Source organism: Rhinopithecus roxellana, chromosome 2, assembly GCF_007565055.1.
Source record: "Rhinopithecus roxellana isolate Shanxi Qingling chromosome 2, ASM756505v1, whole genome shotgun sequence".
In the NCBI taxonomy this organism is placed as follows: Eukaryota; Metazoa; Chordata; class Mammalia; order Primates; family Cercopithecidae; genus Rhinopithecus; species Rhinopithecus roxellana.
Window position 1 is genome coordinate 100,270,609 of NC_044550.1, and position 17,735 is coordinate 100,288,343.

Below are 17,735 nucleotides of genomic sequence, written 5' to 3' on the forward strand. Positions count from 1 at the left end.
GAGCATTAAAATAAAAAAAGGAACTTAAGAAATAATAATTGAATGAGGTTCTAAAAAAATTGCAAATGAAAAGCAAACACTCTTTTAGCAGTCAAAGGTAGAATTATGCATAAAAAAGAACAATTCAGATCCTCCTTATGACAAATTTAAAAGGCCTTAATCTTATAACGCACATCTACCATGAATAAAGCAAATCAATACTGCGCCATACAATAAACGCATACTGCTTATTAGCATACTTCCTCAAAGTTTGGCATACAGCTTCTGTTTTTCTGTTTGGGTATGTGAAAACATCTGTGTATATGCGCGCTTTGTAGGTAGACGCTGGTTTTACATTCACAGGCATTATGTAATCTTAAATCTTAGGAGTTTAGGAAAGTAAATTGTGAGTATCCAATCATTAAGAAAAAGTAGGCCGGGCGCGGTGGCTCAAGCCTGTAATCCCAGCACTTTGGGAGGCCGAGACGGGCGGATCACGAGGTCAGGAGATCGAGACCATCCTGGCTAACACGGTGAAACCCCGTCTCTACTAAAAATACAAAAAACTAGCCGGGCGTGGTGGCGGGCGCCTGTAGTCCCAGCTACTTGGGAGGCTGAGGCAGGAGAATGGCGGGAACCCGGGAGATGGAGCTTGCAGTGAGCCGAGATTGCGCCACTGCACTCCAGCCTGGGCAACAGAGCGAGACTCCGTCTCAAAAAAAAAAAAAAAAAAAAAAAAAAAAAAAAAAAAAAAAAATAAATAAATAAATAAATAAAAAGTAATTATTTTATTTTAGTTTTTTTATTGTGGTAAAATTGTTGCCATTTTAAGCCTTTTTTTTTTTTTTAAGCGACAATTTTTTTTTTTAAGCAACAAGGTCTCACTTTGTTGCCTGGGCTGAAGTGCAGTGGTGCAATTATGGCTCCCTGTAATACCATGCTCTTGGGCTCAAGTGATCCTTCCACCTCTGCTTTCTGCCTGGCTAATTAAACAAACAAAAAAACTCTGTAGACATGTGCTTTGCTATGTTGCCCAGTATGGTCTCGAACTCCTGACCTCAAGTAATCCTTCAGCCTCGGCTTCCCAAAGTGCTGGGATTACAGGCGTGAGCCACCTTGTCTAGTTCATTTTAACTATTTTTAGGAGTACAATTCAGTGGCATTAATTACATTCACAATGTGTGCATCCATCACCTCTGTCTATTTCCAAAACTTTTTCCTCACCCCAAATAGAGACTCTGTACCTATTAATCAATAACTCTCCATTCTCTACTCTTCCCAGCCACTGGTAACCACCCATTTACTTTCTATCTCTATTAATTTGTCTATTCTAGATGTTTCATATAATTGGAATAATACAATATTTGTCCTTTTGTGTTTGGCTTCTTAAAGTTAAAATGCTTTCAAGGTTCATCCATATTGTAACATGTAACAGATCTGTGTTCCTTCTTATGGCTGAATAATACTCCATTGTATGTATATAACACATTTTATTTATCCATTCATCCACTGATGGACACTTGAGTTGCTTCTACCTTTTGGCTATTGTAAATAATATTGCAATGAACATTTGTATACAAGTATCTGTTTGAGTCCCAGTTTTCAATTCTTTCTGGGTATATACCCATGAGTGGAACTGTGGGTCACACGGTAATTCTATTTTAATTTTCTGAGGAACTGACAAACTTTTCCACGGTGGCCATACCATTTTACATTTCCACCAGCAATGAATGAACCCAGTTTCTTCACATATTCACTATTTTTTTTTTAAATAATAGCCATCCTGGTATGTGTGAGGTAGTATCTCACAGTAGTTTTGATTTGCATTTCTCTACCTAAAAATATTTTTTTCCCCAAGCCTGAGTCTTGCCAAATAATCAGACTGTAGGTACAGCTGTCACACATTGCAGAGTACTAACCACTACACGATCATGGAACTTGCAGCTTTCATATGTTGATTTATGTTGCTTTGCATTTCTCTAATCACTAATGATGCTGAGCATCTTTATATGTGCTTATTGGTCTTTTGCACATGTTCTTCAGACTAATGTCTATTTAAGTCCTTTGTCCATTTTTAAATTGGGTTGTTTATCTTTCTGTTGTTGAGTTGTAGTTCTTTATATGTTCTGGATATTAAAGCTTTATCAGATATATTATTATAAATATTTTCTCCCATTGTATAGACTCTTTTTTCACTTTTTTCATAATGTCCTTTGATACACAACCACGTTTAAATCTTCAAGTCCAATTTATCTATTTTTGTGGTGGTGGTGGTTGTTCATATTTTTGGTCATATCTAAAAAATCCACCAAATCTAAGGTCATAAAAATTTGGCCTTATTTTTCTCCTAAGTGTCAGTAGTTTTAGCGCTTATATTTATGTCTTTGATCCATTTTGAATTAAATTTTCATATGGTGTGAGGTAAGGGTCCAAGTTCTTTCATATGCATGTGGAAATCCAGTTGTCCCAGCACCACAGTTGAAGAGACTACCCTTTCCCCCACTGAATGATCTTGGCACCCTTACTGAAATCAACTGGATTTGTGGGTTTATTTCTGGATGCTCAGTTCTATTCTATTGGTCTATATGACTATCTTTATGCCAGTACCACATTGTTTGATTACTGTAGCTTTGCAGTTTTGAAATTGGGAAGTGAGGGTCTTCCAAATTTGTTCTTTTTCAAGATTATTTTGGCTATTTAGGTCCTTTAAACTCACATCAATTTAAGGATTGGCTTTTCTATTTCTGCAAAAAAGGCTGTTGGCATATCGATAGGGATTGTATTGAATCTGTAAATTGCTTAGGGTAGTATTAATATCTTAACAATAGTAAGTCTTACATTCTATGAACAGTGGAAGTCTTTCCATTTATTTGAGTTTTGCTTAATTTCTTTCAGCAAAATTTTTCAGTTTTTAATGTACAAGTCTTCCACCTCCTTTGTTAGATTCATTCCTAGGTATTTTATTCTTTTGGATGCTATTACAAATGGAATTGTTTTATAATATTTATATGTTGATTTTCATAAAAATAATATAAAATTAAAAAAAATAAGAGAATCCATGAAGTTGGAATCAACAGAGCATAAAGGTCATCTCAATTCCCCTACTCTAAGCTAGAATTATGTTTGCCGTATTTGTGTTAGGTGGCAATCAAAAGTAACTGAGCACCTACAGTGATGGGCAATGTTATAACCTCTTATGAAGTCCAGTAAGGCCAACAGTTAGCATGTTCTTATATAGAGCTGAAATTGTTTCCCTGTGGTTCCAGTTCTATTAACCTAAGGTCATGTACAAATAAATCTAATTCTTTTGTTACATGACTAACTTTTATGCATTTGAGGACAGTTTTCATGCCTCTCTTGAGTCTTTTCTTTCTGGGGAAAATAGCTCCAGTTCCTACAACATCCATCATATGGTATGGTTTCCAATTCCCTATTTACTCTGACTATCTTTCTCTGAATATGCTCCAGTTGTGGACATTTCTTTCTTAAAGTAGACTGCCCCAAACAAACCTAATTCTCAGCAATGTGCTCTGACCAGTGCAGAGCAGAGTCAGATCATCAGCTTCCTCATTCTGTATATCACAGTTCCACGGATCTAACTTTGGAGTGGAAAGTCCTAATTATACCATATTAGTATACTAAACTGACATATAACACATATAACATGGTTGTACTTATGCATATGGTAATAAGATAGTAATAAAAATAAATTTTTATAATTTAAGTTACATTTAAAGTGAAATATTAAGAGAATTGGACATGATTTTGAATAACCTAATTTTAATGCCTATACACTTGGATTTTTAAAAAGAAATGTATAAAGAAGAGGGTACATTTGACATATTTTGTATATATCATTTAAGATTATCCTGCTTATGGATAAAAGATGCTACTTCATTTTTCTGTGTATAGATTATTCTAAAGTTAATAAGATATTGACTTTATTATTATAAAGTTATAAAACTTTTATTATAAGTTTTCTTCTTATTTACTACAACAGAGTTGCCTTTTGTAAAAATGTATACTCACACTTTGAAGAGTTCCTGAATAAGCAGGTTCATCTAGGAGGACATTATCTCCAGGGTTAATGATCATTTCAAACACCTAACAAAAGAAGCATAGGTTAGCTTGTTAGTCAGCATAGGTTAGTACTGTTTCCATGCTCAGAAGCCCATTTTTTAGTTTGAGCTCACATGATTCTAGAGTAAGAATTAGCAAATTGTTTATAAAGGGCCAAACAGTAAACATTTTGAGGATCATAGTATTTCTGTTGCAACTACTCTGCATCTATAGTGAAAAAGCAGCCACAGACAATATATAAATGAATGGGTGTGACTGCATTCCAATAAAACTTTATTTACAAAATTTGATGAAGGGCTGGATTTGGCTCTCAAACCATAGTTTGCCAACTCCTGTTCCAGAGTAAGGTGAACAGAGGTTTGGCTCCTAACATTCATTTATTCCTTTCATTGCTTCTTTGAAAATCTATTAAATGTTTACTATAAGCCAGGCCTGTGTAAAGTGTCAGAGATAAAATAGCAAGCAAAATGACATGGTTCTTACTCTCATGGAGCTACTGGTCCACTGGGAAAGCTAGACACCAATTAAATAACTACGCAATAAATGTGCAATTAAAAACAGTGGTAAGTGATATTAAGTACAGATGCACAATGACATAAGAGCTCATTGTAGGAAGACCTAGGCGTTGAGGGAACTCAGGGAAGGCATCCTGGAGGAAGTGATGAGTTGGTGTAGGGGGTGACAATAGTTACATTTGAAAAGCCAAAATAATTATGTGTCTTGAGGCAGAAGGTAGAGAAAAGAGTGGTGTGAGATCAGACAGAAGTGGGCAGAGACCAACCATGTAGGCATTTGAGCCAAGGGAGGGAAGCAAGGATTTTAAGAAGAGAGTGGGGAGGGAGAGTCGCATGATCAGATACTCATCTTGAAAAGATCAATCTGGCTGCAGTATGAAAGAATAAAAGAAGGGTGAGAATACATGTGGAAAGTTTGGAAAGTTTTTAGGATTGTTTGGGAAGTTACTGCCACAGTCCTGGAAACAGATAAGGGTCATCTTAAATTAGAGTGGTGACAGTGGAATTGTAGAGAAGAACTGAGAGGTATTAGGAAATGAAAAGTAATGGAACATGATTATGGACAATAGGGAAATGAGGAAGAGGAGGTGTCAAGAATGATGCCTAGGTATTTGGTTATGGAACTAGATAGATGGTGGGGGTGGTGCTATTCACTGAAACGCAAAACCAAAAAGCCATCCATATCTGAGTGAGAGAATGATTTGCTTTAGTGTGAGATGCCTTTGAAACATCCTGTGATGATGTCAGATGGATAGATGGACAAATGGATTTGGAAGGAGCTTGGAAGTTACTGGCATATGGTTGATCATGTGAATGTAAATGGAGATACCCAGGAAAAGTACATAGACTAAGGAGAGATGTTCAAGGATGGAGCTACAGGGAACTCCAATAAATAATGACTGGGTAGAGGAGGACACTGCAAGGAAGGCAGGGCAAGTGGGCTGGAGGAGAACCACACAACATGCTACTGAGAGAGCTGGAGGAGGACAGTGTTTCCAAAAGGGCGGGGGAGACTTCCAGTTCCAAAATGGTGGTGTAGAAGCAAGTTGGCTTCATTCCCGCCCACAAAACCACTAACAAATATACAGTGCTAAAATTTTCACCAGAAACAACCCAGAACTCAAATATGAGGATGAGTCAGTTCCTAGGACTATAGAGAAGTGAAAAAACTCTGAGCAGATGGTAAGAAAAACATACTTCTGCATCTAGGATACTCCTCCTCCCAATTCTGCCTGGCACCAAGCACATGGAAAATCTCCCCCTAACTCATGGCTTCTACACTAGAAAAAGGGAGATTGAGGTGGCCAAGAGTTTCCCCACCATCTTTGGTTCCCTGGCAGGAGTCCTGTCCTTGCCTTAACCCTCGGGAAGCATCATGATTGACTGGAGCAAAAAACATCCCTGAGGAAAGGCAGAGACAAAATGGGGAGGCAGGACTACAATCCCAAGCCCTGGAAACTCTGCACTGTAACTCAGCAAAAAGGGCATGCCAAATCAGAGTGATTGTTCAGCAGCACCACACTGCAGGAGGAATGCTCCAGAGGTTCCTGGGTATAATTATTTTGCTAGTCATCTCATGCCAATGGAATAAATCCTTTGGGACCTCCCTGATTTGGGACAGGCTATTCTCGAATTATTTACTAAGCCTGGGCTTAAGGTGCTACCTACGAAGATGACAACAAGGAAGCAGTGACCCAGCAACAGAGATTTACTAAGCAAATATATCCAATAAAAAGCAAAGCAAGCCGGACAAAACAAACAAATAACTAGAATAAATAACTAATCCTTCAATGCAAAAAAACAGATGTATACCTACAAGAAACAATAGCAAACAGGAAACCATGACCTCCCCAAAATGACAGAGCATCAATCCGGTGACTGATCCTAACAAGACAGCAATTTGTAAGCTCTTTGACCAAAAATTCAAAATAGCAGTTTTAAGAAAACTCAGGGCCGGCGTGGTGGCGCACACCTGTAATCCCAGGACTTTGGGAGGCCAAGGCGGGTGGATCATGAGGTTAAGAGATCAAGACCATCCTGGCTAACACGGTGAAACCCCATCTCTACTAAAAATACAAAAAATTAGCTGGGCATAGTGGTGGGTACCTGTAGTTCCAGCTACTTGGGAGGCTGAGGCAGGAGAATGGTGTGAACCTGGCAAGCAGCACTTGCAGTGAGCCGACATCACACCACTGCACTCCAGCCTGGGCGACAGAGCGAGACTCCGTCTCAAAAAAAAAAAAAAAAAAAAAACCAGAAAAGAAAACTCAGTGATCTTCAAGATAAGTCAGAACAGCAATTCAGAAATTTATCAGAGACATTTAACAAAGAGATTGAAATAATAAAAATAAAATGCCCCAGAAATTTTGGAACTGAGAAATACTGAACTCAGAATTGTTGAACTGAGGAACTCATTAGAGGCTCTCAAAATCAAAACGGACCCAGCAGAAGGAAGAATCAGTAAGCTTGAAGATTGGCTATGTGAAAATACAGTTGGGGAAAAAAGAAAAAAGAACAAAGAATGCCTACAAAATATAGAAAATTACCCCAAAAGACTAAATCTAAGAATCATTGGTCTGCAAGAGGAAGGTGAGCAAAAGCAAGGAGTACAAAGCTTATTTAGAGAAATAATAACAGAAAAAGTTTCTAAACCTTGAGACAGATAAATATCCAGGCCACAAAAGAAGGTCTGAGAACATCAAACAGATTCAATCCAAATAAAACTACCTCAAAGCATATAAGAATCAAACTCTCAGAGGCTAAGGACAAACAGAAGATATGAAAAGCAACAAGACAAAAGAAGAAAATAATATACATATGAGCTCTAATTTGTCTCGCAACAGACGTCTCAATGGAAACCGTACAGGCCAGGAAGAAGAGATATGGCATTTTCAATGTGCCCAAAGAAAAAAGCTGCTGTCTAAGAACATTGGTTTATTTTAATTGATCGATTGATTGAAATGGGGCCTTGCTATGTTAACCAGGCTGGTCTTGACCTCCTGGACTCAAGCAATTTTCCCATCTCAGCCTCCCAAAGTACTGGGATTACAGGTGTGAGCTACCATTCCTGGCCCATCCAAGAATATCGTACACTTGATCTTAGCCAGAAGGCTGAGAAGCAATCATCCAAGAATACTGTATCCAGCAAAATTATCCTTCAAATATGATGGAGAGATAAAGTCTTTCTCAGACAAACTAAAGCTGAGAGAATTTACCATCACCAGATCGTATGAAAAATGCTAAAGGGAATTCTTCAACTTGAAATAAAAAAGTACTAATGTGCAAAAGAAAACTTTTCAAGGTAAAAATCCCACTGGTAAAATTAAGTATGTGGACAAACCCAGAATACTCTATGATTGTAATTATGGTGTGTGATCCACTCATAATTCTCATATGAAGCCCAAATGACAAATCGATCAAAAACATTAATAGCTACAGCAACCTGTTAAGATACGTAATACGTAAATTGAGATATCTCAAAGTCAAAATGTGCGGGGAATGGGGTTAAAGAATAGAGGATTTTTTTGTGTGTGTTTTTTGCATTTGTTTGCTTCTCCAACATAAGATAAGTTGATCCAAGATAAGTTGTTACCTCTTTAAAATAACTTTTTATATCAATAATTTTTTTTTGTAAGCCTCATGGTAACCACAGTACAAAAACTTATAATTGATTCACTAAAAATACAGAGCAACATATTTCATAATAGTACCAGAGAAAATCACTTAACCACAAAGGAAGATAGTAAGAAAGGAAGAAAAGAAGAGAGGAGTCTCAAAACAACCAGAACACAAGCAGCAAAATGCCAGTAGTAAGTCCTAATGTATCAATAATAACACTGAATGTAAATGGTTTCCATTCTCCAATTAAAAGGCAGAGAGTGGCTGAGCGGATAAAGAAACAAGACCCAATCATATGCAGCCTACAAGAAACCTACCTCACCTATAAAGACACACAGTCTGAAAGTGAGGAGGTGGAAAAACATATTCCGTGGAATTAGAAACCTAAAAAGAGTAGGTGTAGCTACACTTACGTAAAATAGACTACAAATCTAAGATTGTAAAAAGAAACAAAGAAGGTCACTATATAATGATAAAGGGGTCAATTCGGCAAGATAATATAACAATTATAAATATATATGCACCCAACACCATACCTCCCAAGTATACAAAGCAAGTATTAATAAATATAAAGGGAGAGACAGAATGCAATACAATAATAGTAGGAGACTTTAACACTTCACTCTCAGTAACAAACAGATTATCCAGACAGAAAATCAAATAAAGAAACAGTGAGGTAAAACTACACACTAGATCTAACAGACCTAATAGACATTTACAAAAATATTCAACCAACTGCTGCAGCATATACATTCTTCTCATCAGCACAATGAAGAGTCTGCAGAACAGACCATACCTCAGGCTATAAAACAAGTTTGAACAAAAAAAAAAAAAAAAAAAAAAAAAAAACTTATCAAATATCTTTTCTGACCACAATAATAAAACTAGAAATCAATAACAAGAGGAACTTTATAAAATATGCAAACACATGAAAATTAAACAACGTGCTCCTGAATGGGTCAATGAAAAATTAAGCAGGAAATTAAAAGTTTTACTAAGAAAAATGAAAATGGAAATGCAATATACTAAAATTTGTGGAATACAGCAAAAGCAGTAGTAAGAGGAAAGTTTATAGCAATAAATGCCTGTATCAAGAAAGTAGAAAGACTTCAAATTAACAACCTAATAATGCACTTCAAGGAACTAGAACAACCTACAGGATAGGAGAAAATATTTGCAAACCACCCATCTGACAAGGGATTAACAACTCAATAGCAAAACCCCCAAATAATCCCATTAAAAAATGGGCAAAAGATCTTAACAGACATTTCTAAAAGAAGACATAAAAATGCCCAAAAGGCATTTAAGAAGTTTAATATTACTAATGCAATCAGAAATGCAAATCAAAACCACAATGAGATATTACCTCATCACAGTCAAAATGGCTAGCTTCAAAAAGACAAGTAATAACAGATGCTGATGAGGGTAGAGAAAGGGGAACCCTTGTACACTTTGATGGGAATGTAAATTGGTACAGCCACTATGGAGAACAGTACAGAGGTTCCTCAAAAAACTGAAAATAGAACTACCATATAATCCTGCAATCCCACTGCTGAGTATATATCCAAAACAAAAATATCAATATATCAAAGCAGTATCTGCACCTCCATGTTTATTATGGCACTTATTCACAATAGCCAAAATATGGAACCAACCTAAGTGTCCATCAGATGATGAATGGATAAGGAAAATGTGGTCTACACACAATGGAATATTATTCAACCATAAAAAAGGAATAAAATCCTGTCATTTAGGCCAGGCGCGGTGGCTCAAGCCTGTAATCCCAGCACTTTGGGAGGCCGAGACGGGCGGATTACGAGGTCAGGAGATCGAGACCATCCTGGCTAACACGGTGAAACCCCGTCTCTACTAAAAACTACAAAAAACTAGCCGGGCGACGTGGCGGCGCCTGTAGTCCCAGCTACTCGGGAGGCTGAGGCAGGAGAATGGCGTGAACCCGGGAGGCGGAGCTTGCAGTGAGCTGAGATCCGGCCACTGCACTGCAGCCTGGGTGACAGAGCAAGACTCCGTCTCCAAAAAAAAAAAAAAAAAAAAAAAAAAAAAAAAAAAAATCCTGTCATTTGCAGCAACGTGGATAGAACTGGAGGTCATTATGTTAAGTGAAATAAGCCAAGTACAGAAACACAAATATTGCATGTTCTCCCTCACCTGTGCGAGCTAAAACAGTGGATCTCATAAGGATAGAGAGTAGATTGGTGGTTACCAGAGGATGGAAAGGACATGGGGGAGATAGGGTGAAAGAAAAAATAAATATAAATGTACTTATTACCACTGAACTGTATACTTAAAAATGGCAAGGATAGCAAATTTTATATATATATTTTATGGCAATAGAAAAAATTAAAAATTAATTTTAAAAAATAAAATGGATAGGGAGATCAACAGTGTTAAAGGATATTTCTAGGTCAATAGAAGGTTTGACAAATCTTTGGAAATTATGTGGATAATATGATTTCGACTACAATCACTAGAGCCAGGCAATAGATTTTTCCAGCCTAAATCAAAGGGGTCTATTATGACTAAATCATACATAAGTCACAGAATAATTGCTTCTTAACATGTGATGTTTCACAATCCCCAGTTTGAGTCCTTTTTCCTATCATTTTATCAACCCACATCTCACCACAAACAGTAGAGCCATTATCAATTGAGATAGAAGACTTGACTTTTGTTTCCCAATTGGCCTGTGATGTTCAGTTTATCTTTTCCTTATGAGCTTTTGGCATCTTATGACAAACAGTATCCTCCTCTGAAAAGTTTCTAATTGACTTAAGCTTTACAAGACATCCTAGGACCAAAGGAATCACTTGGGTGGCATGCACATATTAACAGATCAAAGGAAAACCTAATTAGCGTTGATCCTTGAACAACATGGATTTGAACTGCACAGGTTCACTTATATGCACAGTTTCTTTTGCCTCTGCCTCCCCTGAGACAGCAAGACCAACCCCTCCTCTTCCTCCTTCTCCTCAGCCTAATCAACATGAAGATGAGGATGAAGACCTATATGATGATCCACTTCCACTTAATGGTAGATATATTTTCTCTTGCTCGTGACTTTCTTAATACCATTTTATTTTCTCTAGTTTACTTTACTGTAAAAATATAGTATATAATACATATAAAATACAGAGTATGTGGTAACTGACTATATTATCAGTAAGGCTTCTGGTCAAGAGTAGGCTATTAGTAGTTATGTTTTAGAGGAGTCAAAAGTTATATGCAGATTTTCAACTGCATGGAGTCATTGCCCTTAAATCCCTGTGTTGTTCAATGGTCAACTGTAAATATATTTTCCACATCAGTTAGGGGACATACAAATTTCAAATATATTAAATTAGAAGGGAAGGCTGTTTATCATCTGGGAGCATTGTTTAAAAGATGAGAGAGAAACACAGGAGCCTAAAATAACATGAATCCTGGAGAACAACGTGGAAGAAATATTAAACCAGATACATATTAGTGCCCCTGTAATAAGCATGTCTGTAAGTAGTAAGTTACTGACGTATTTAGCCATCTGTGCTGTCTTCCTTCTTTGTATAACTGGTGCTGTGATGGATAAAGAAGAAACTGTCTTGAGCAACTTTCTGGAAGAAAAAGTCCACAGCACCCTTTCTTGAGGAAAGAATTTCATTGAAAAATACTCTTATATCATTTTATACAACCACAAATGTTTCTCTTCAAGCAAAGACTCAAACACTAACTAATTCTTTTACTTTTCCTAATTATATACAAAAATGGTAAGTTTTTTTAATTTTTAAAAACTTTAAAAAATGTTTTCACTACTGTAACTCATTATTTCATAACAATAATTTAATTAAAATTCATTAAAGCAAACCAGATTACAGTTTTCATATTTCCATGAAAAAGAAAATACTCTGGTTTCAGATAAAGATAAATGGGAGTCAGAGATTAATCTAGATCTGAGAATGAATATAGAGAATCCTCTTATTCATGGAAAACAAAGGAGAAAATATACCAGCACTTTGGGAGGCCAAGGTGGGCAGATTGCTTGAGCCCACAAGATCAAGACCAGCCTGTCTAACATGGCAAAATAATATAAAAATTAGCTAGGCATATTGGTGTGCACCTGCAGTCCCAGCTACTTGGGAGGCTAAGGTGGAAGAGTTGTTGGAGCCCAGGGATGTCGAGACTACAGTGAGCCGTGATTGCGCCACCGCACTCCAGTCTGCATGACAGGGTGAGACCCTGTCTCAAAAAAAAAAAAAAAACAAAAAAAAAAACCAAAAAGAAAAAAGAAAAGAAAATAACAGATTAAACTGAGGACCACAGATGTGGTCTCTTTATTGCGACAACTAACCAGTGGTGTTTACATCTGTGGAGTTCCTGGAACCCAGAAGGGAAGAAGATGGACTAACTAATGACACGAGGAGAGGGAGAGAGAGAACCAATCCACGTAAGAAGTCAGAGATACAGACATATAAATAGATCTAGAGAAATGCACCAAGAGGGGGACAAGATACAAGCAGTGGCAAGCACAGAGATTCCATAGACAGATATGCAAAGGAATATAAATATTTTTATCTCAGGAATATGAAGGTATGCCCTCTAAAAAATTTAAAAATCATATTGAAATTTCCTAACTATAGGCAGAAATCAAATGTAACTTGAATTTTTGAGCCAGATGAAATTAAGCAGTGTTCACTAAGCTGTTGGTAGGAGTTGAGTACTCCCTTAGTGGGAATCCTGCTTTAATGGTTAATAGGTCTGGATAACTGACCACATGCTCTGTATTTAACAGATTAGGCTAGCAAATGATGTTAAGAACAGATAATTTTTCAAAGTCCTTGTGTTCACAATGAGGAAAACGAAGGGGAAAGATTGATAGATCAACCTACAATATTTCCACCTGGCTTTTGCTTACAGTCAACATCCCCTACCCACCCTAGGCCATCCACGGCCACAACTGCTCCCACCCGCATCCTATGACTTGTCTTTTAGTTGCCTGTTTATAATTCTAGGTGAAGACAAGAAAGACTACCAGTAATCCATAAAATATGATTCTCTGTGGTTGAGAGATGACTATAGAAATGAATGCTTCCAATTCCCCATTTTGGCTGAGTTTTCCTTTCAGTCTTACCTTACAAAGACCTTGTTGGCTGCCAGATGTGACACATAGGTCCATTTGTCCTTGACTGGGTGGGTAATGGACAGTAGGAGGATTATGCAATTTTATTTGTAACTGTTTTAGCCAGGACAAAAGCTCTGGAATTCTAAAGCATAAAATGTATTTTTAAATTCATAGTAGTAAAAATCATAGTAATAGTAGTAGACAGGAAATAATAAATGACAGCTTTACCAAGCACTTTGTACACTTAATTAAAAAACCCTCAAATGCTTTTTGCCAGTATTAATATTCCTATTTAAAAGATAGGCAGCAGACTTAGAGATTAGGAAATTCCCATAAGTCAATCAGCCAGAAATTTTCATAAAGTCAATTATGTAATCAATGAGCTGAGATTTGAATCTACATCTTTCTTATTCCAAACCTGAAGTCTTTAGAGTAATCACTGCATAATCGATTCTTTGTTCTCTCTAGGAAGAGTTCTATGGCTATCTAGAAGTTCAGGCTCAATAAGCTGTTTGTATTACGGAATGTTCGAATAAGACTATGTATATTTAACATATTATATAACTAATACATGTATACATGAATAACATATTTCAATATACTTTTCAATCAAAGAACAAAGAAGGTTTTAATAAAGTATAATTTATAGATTCTCCATAAATTATGCTTTATCACTGGAAGAAGACCAGCTAAAGAAAGTCGTCAGATATGTTTCAGCTTGCCTTTAAGAAATTAAAGGCATTTGAACCCATGAGGGCAATGTATTTGCATGGCTGCTTGTTTAGAAAGGGAATATAATTATTAAAAATTTGCCTGGGGACTTAAAGTTGCTGCCTCCTGGATCTTCCATTTCTTCATTTCTCCTGATATGTTTTTTTCACCTGGATATCTTCTCATTTTTTTGGACTCAGCTCTAATGGTATTTCCTTCTAGAAGCCTTCTTGGTCATTTGCAATTGAGAAGCAATCACTGAGGAGTGTTCAGCATTCAATATCCTTTCTGCTCTTAATTATCTTTGAAAACCTTTCCCCAGACCTTCCTAGCTATTGAATACTCACTTGGTTAGTATTCAGTGATCAAGTGAGTATTTGGTCACTGCATGACCAAATGAGTCAATGGCCTTAGAATGTTTATGAATGGGCCTTAGAATATTTCTTTAATATTCTTTATCAATGGGCCTTAGAATATTTCTCATGAAAATGAGCCAATAAAATTATGTTAAGTATTGATACTTACCCAGCACTCGGAGAATACTGAAGTGCTCTCTTCATCATCTCTTCTCCAAATTCGATGGTCTTTCCATTTTCTACAGTGATTACAGCAGTCTTAAAAGGAAACATGTTTGGATTCGGTAAGCCACCAGCCAACGAGATCATCGATTTTGGTCCTCTGCTAGATATTTCAGCTACAATACACATGGAAGAGAAGAAACAATTTCACTGAAGATTGTTATAAGCAGATAGTTAAGCATGCATTATAATCAATAAAACTATAAAGTGTAACAATTTCTAGTGATCGAATGTGCTAGGGTCTAAATGTTGGTGTTCCCCCCACATTCATACTCGGAACTTAATACTAATGTGATAGTTTTAAGAGGTGGGGTCTCTAGAGGTGATTAGGTCAGGAGGGATCCACCCTCCTGAATGGGATTGGTGCACTTATAAAAGAAGGCTGAGGGAATGCCCTTGGCCCTTCTGCCATGTGAGGACACAGGTTCCCCCTTCTACTACGTGAGGATGCAGCAAGAAGCCTCTGTCTATAAGGAAGGGCTCTCACCAGATACAGAATCTGCTGGCACATTGATCTTAGACTTCCTAGCTTCCAGAACTGTGAGAAATAATTCTATTGTTTATAAATTACCCAGTTTGTGGTATTTGTTATAGCAGCCTGAATGGAGTAAGACAAACGCTAGTCTAAAATAAACATACAGAATAACTTTTTCTGGGCTGCCTCACCTGTGGAGGGACTAAATGAAGGTAACCAAAGAGAAGGCAGAGGGATCAGGAAGACAGCAAAGGGCCACAACAGCAGAAGCCCTCCTCCACTTAGCCCCGACCTGTCTGTGAGCTTCATGGCCCACCCCTACCTCTCCCATTTACCTGGCCCTCTCCACTGCACACCCATCTGCACGCTGTGCCTGCCCCTTCTCAGCTTCCCAGGAAGAGCCTTTCTCGTTAGCACGCCCCCTCCCTTCCAAGGCCGTGACCCTCAGCAGTCTGCGCCTCTCTACAGCTGCTCGGACTCTGCTCCAGCAGAAATACCCGCCTTCCGTTTCAGCCCGAGTTCTTTGAGAACAAAGGCTCTGCCTATTTCATTTCTGCACGCAGAGTATGGCTCAACGCGAGCGTGCACAGGGGTATGCATGGATGCAACCAAGCGGTGGCTTGCTAGGGAACCCTCCTTAGAGGCTGTGAGAGGAATGTCCCACCCCAAAGGAGTGATGGTCGCCCCGTTTCTCACTCGCGCTCCGGATGGGAGAAGGGTTTCTGGCTGCGCTCGCTGCCGTGATGAACCGTGCGTAATTCATGTCTCTGACAGCCAAGCATCAAGCTTCCTCTTCAGTGGCTGAGGACTAGAAAAACCAAAGAGCCTCGTCAAGTCCTGCCTGCTAACTTCCTCACTCTGGCAACGCCAACGCGAGCTGTCCCCCCGCTGCGTCTGGCTTCCCGCGCGCAGTGCCCGGAGAACGCCGCCGAAACTCCCCGGCTGGACGCTGCGTTCGGTCTCCGGGTCCTAAACGGGTCTGGGGCTGGTGGCGAGCCTGGCAAAGTCCACGCCGCACGCGCTCCGGCGGCCGCCAGGGCCCACGCCAGTTTTGCCCCGCCGCGGGCCTCGCCGCGCCCCCTCCCGCCCCGCGCCGTGGCCTATGGCCGCCCGCCGCGCGCGCCTCCCCGTCCCGGATCATCGCCCTCAGAGCGCAGGGCGCGCGGGGGAGCCCGGGTGCGAGGCGCTGCAGCCCCAGGCCAATGACTCTTGACCTCGCCGCTGGGAGTCACCAGAAGCTGGCGTCCGCGTTGGCGTGCCTAGGTACCGGCCGGGAGGCCAGCCCAGGGGCTGCCCGAGGGGACCGGAAGTGCCCGTGATCCTAATCCTCGGGAACCATCTGGCGGCCGCTTGGGTCCACTGCAGGGGGCTCCCGAGCTGCGCCCAGCCTGGAGAGGCCGCACCTTCATTCCCGCGCGCTCCGCTGGCCTCCTCTCCGTCACTGGGACTGTGCATTTTGCCCGCTCAGACCATGGCTATGCTAAATACCCATCTTTTCTTAGTGAAACTCTGGGCACTCTCCTGGGAAGCACCCCGGGGACCCAGACGAATTTCAACATTACTTTCTCGAAGATCTCAGTATTTTGGAGTGACGATGGAGTTCTGAAAAAATTTTTTCAAGAATCACTCGGAGAGCGTCTTCAGTTTTAGTGTCTACCCTCGCATTGAATTTCTGACCTTTCCTTAAATAAGAATTATCTTGGAAGTGAATATCCGGATCTTTTTGGGTCTAGCACCTTGCCTTTTTTTTCTTACAAAATAATCCTCCTTACGCCCCACCTCCCTCAACTTTTCTGCAATTTCTCCTTCCTGAATCACCAAAATGGAATGTACGACGTTTAATGGGAGCACTTAGTGAGGGAAGGGTTTCAGAAAACCTCTTTCACTTTTTAAAAAAAATTCTTTAATGGTCATTAAAATGAATGAACTGGATTCACTCATTCAGTACAAATTTGCTGAGTACTGCCTGGATGATTATTGACTCACTGCCAAATGGCTCTCTTTTAATCTTTATTTAATAGGTTGGTCAAGGAGCCACTGCTTTTATCTAGGTCCTGGCAGCAAAAGGCTGAGATAACCCAGTAAAATCTTTATGCTAGCAGCTAAATAACAAAAAGGGAGTATCATTAGTAAACTTGTTAGAAACCCAAGAGGCGAGATGCTTCTGGATTCAGAGCGTTCAAGTAGTTGAAATGCCACTTGATGGCTTAACAGCTGGGTGTCTTTGGACAAGTTACTTAACCTTTCTGTGTATTGGTTTTCTCACAGGCCTGTTGGCAGGAATAAATTAGATAATCGGTATTAAACTAATAAGTGATGTGGTCTGCACATTGTAAAAACACTCTATGAACATTGGCTGTTTTTATTAGTAACAAATGCTTTTAAGCAAAACTTAAGGACTCAGCCTTCAAATGTTTTTGACTAGAGAAGCTATTTGGCAACTTTTAAGGCATGTTCTCAGTTAATCCATGCACACAGATCCTTATCTGTTTGAGCTTGTCCATTCTAAAAGTAGTTGTCCCTGAATTTTTATAGAAGTTAACTCAAGAAGCACTACAAACATCTAAATAAGGTGTAGATCAAGGTTAATTATGACTTGTAACTAGATGTATTGTTCCTTGGGACTTCAGGCTTTTTTTTTGATAGGGGGAGTGCTCTAACTGAGC

General features: G+C 39.0%; 1 protein-coding gene across 1 annotated transcript in view; it reads right to left on the reverse strand.

Moving 5' to 3' along the window:
* AADAT (aminoadipate aminotransferase) overlaps positions 1-16,252 on the reverse strand; it is a 30,282-nt gene extending 14,030 nt beyond the window's left edge. The window contains exons 1-4 of the mRNA XM_010364001.2: positions 15,766-16,252; positions 14,542-14,710; positions 13,315-13,447; positions 4,009-4,083 (exon numbers count right to left, since the gene is read on the reverse strand). Coding sequence (XP_010362303.1) covers positions 4,009-4,083; positions 13,315-13,447; positions 14,542-14,710; positions 15,766-15,832 — 444 coding nt within the window. The 5' untranslated portion in view covers positions 15,833-16,252. The remainder of the gene's footprint in view (positions 1-4,008; positions 4,084-13,314; positions 13,448-14,541; positions 14,711-15,765) is intronic.
* Positions 16,253-17,735: the final 1,483 nt, after the last annotated feature.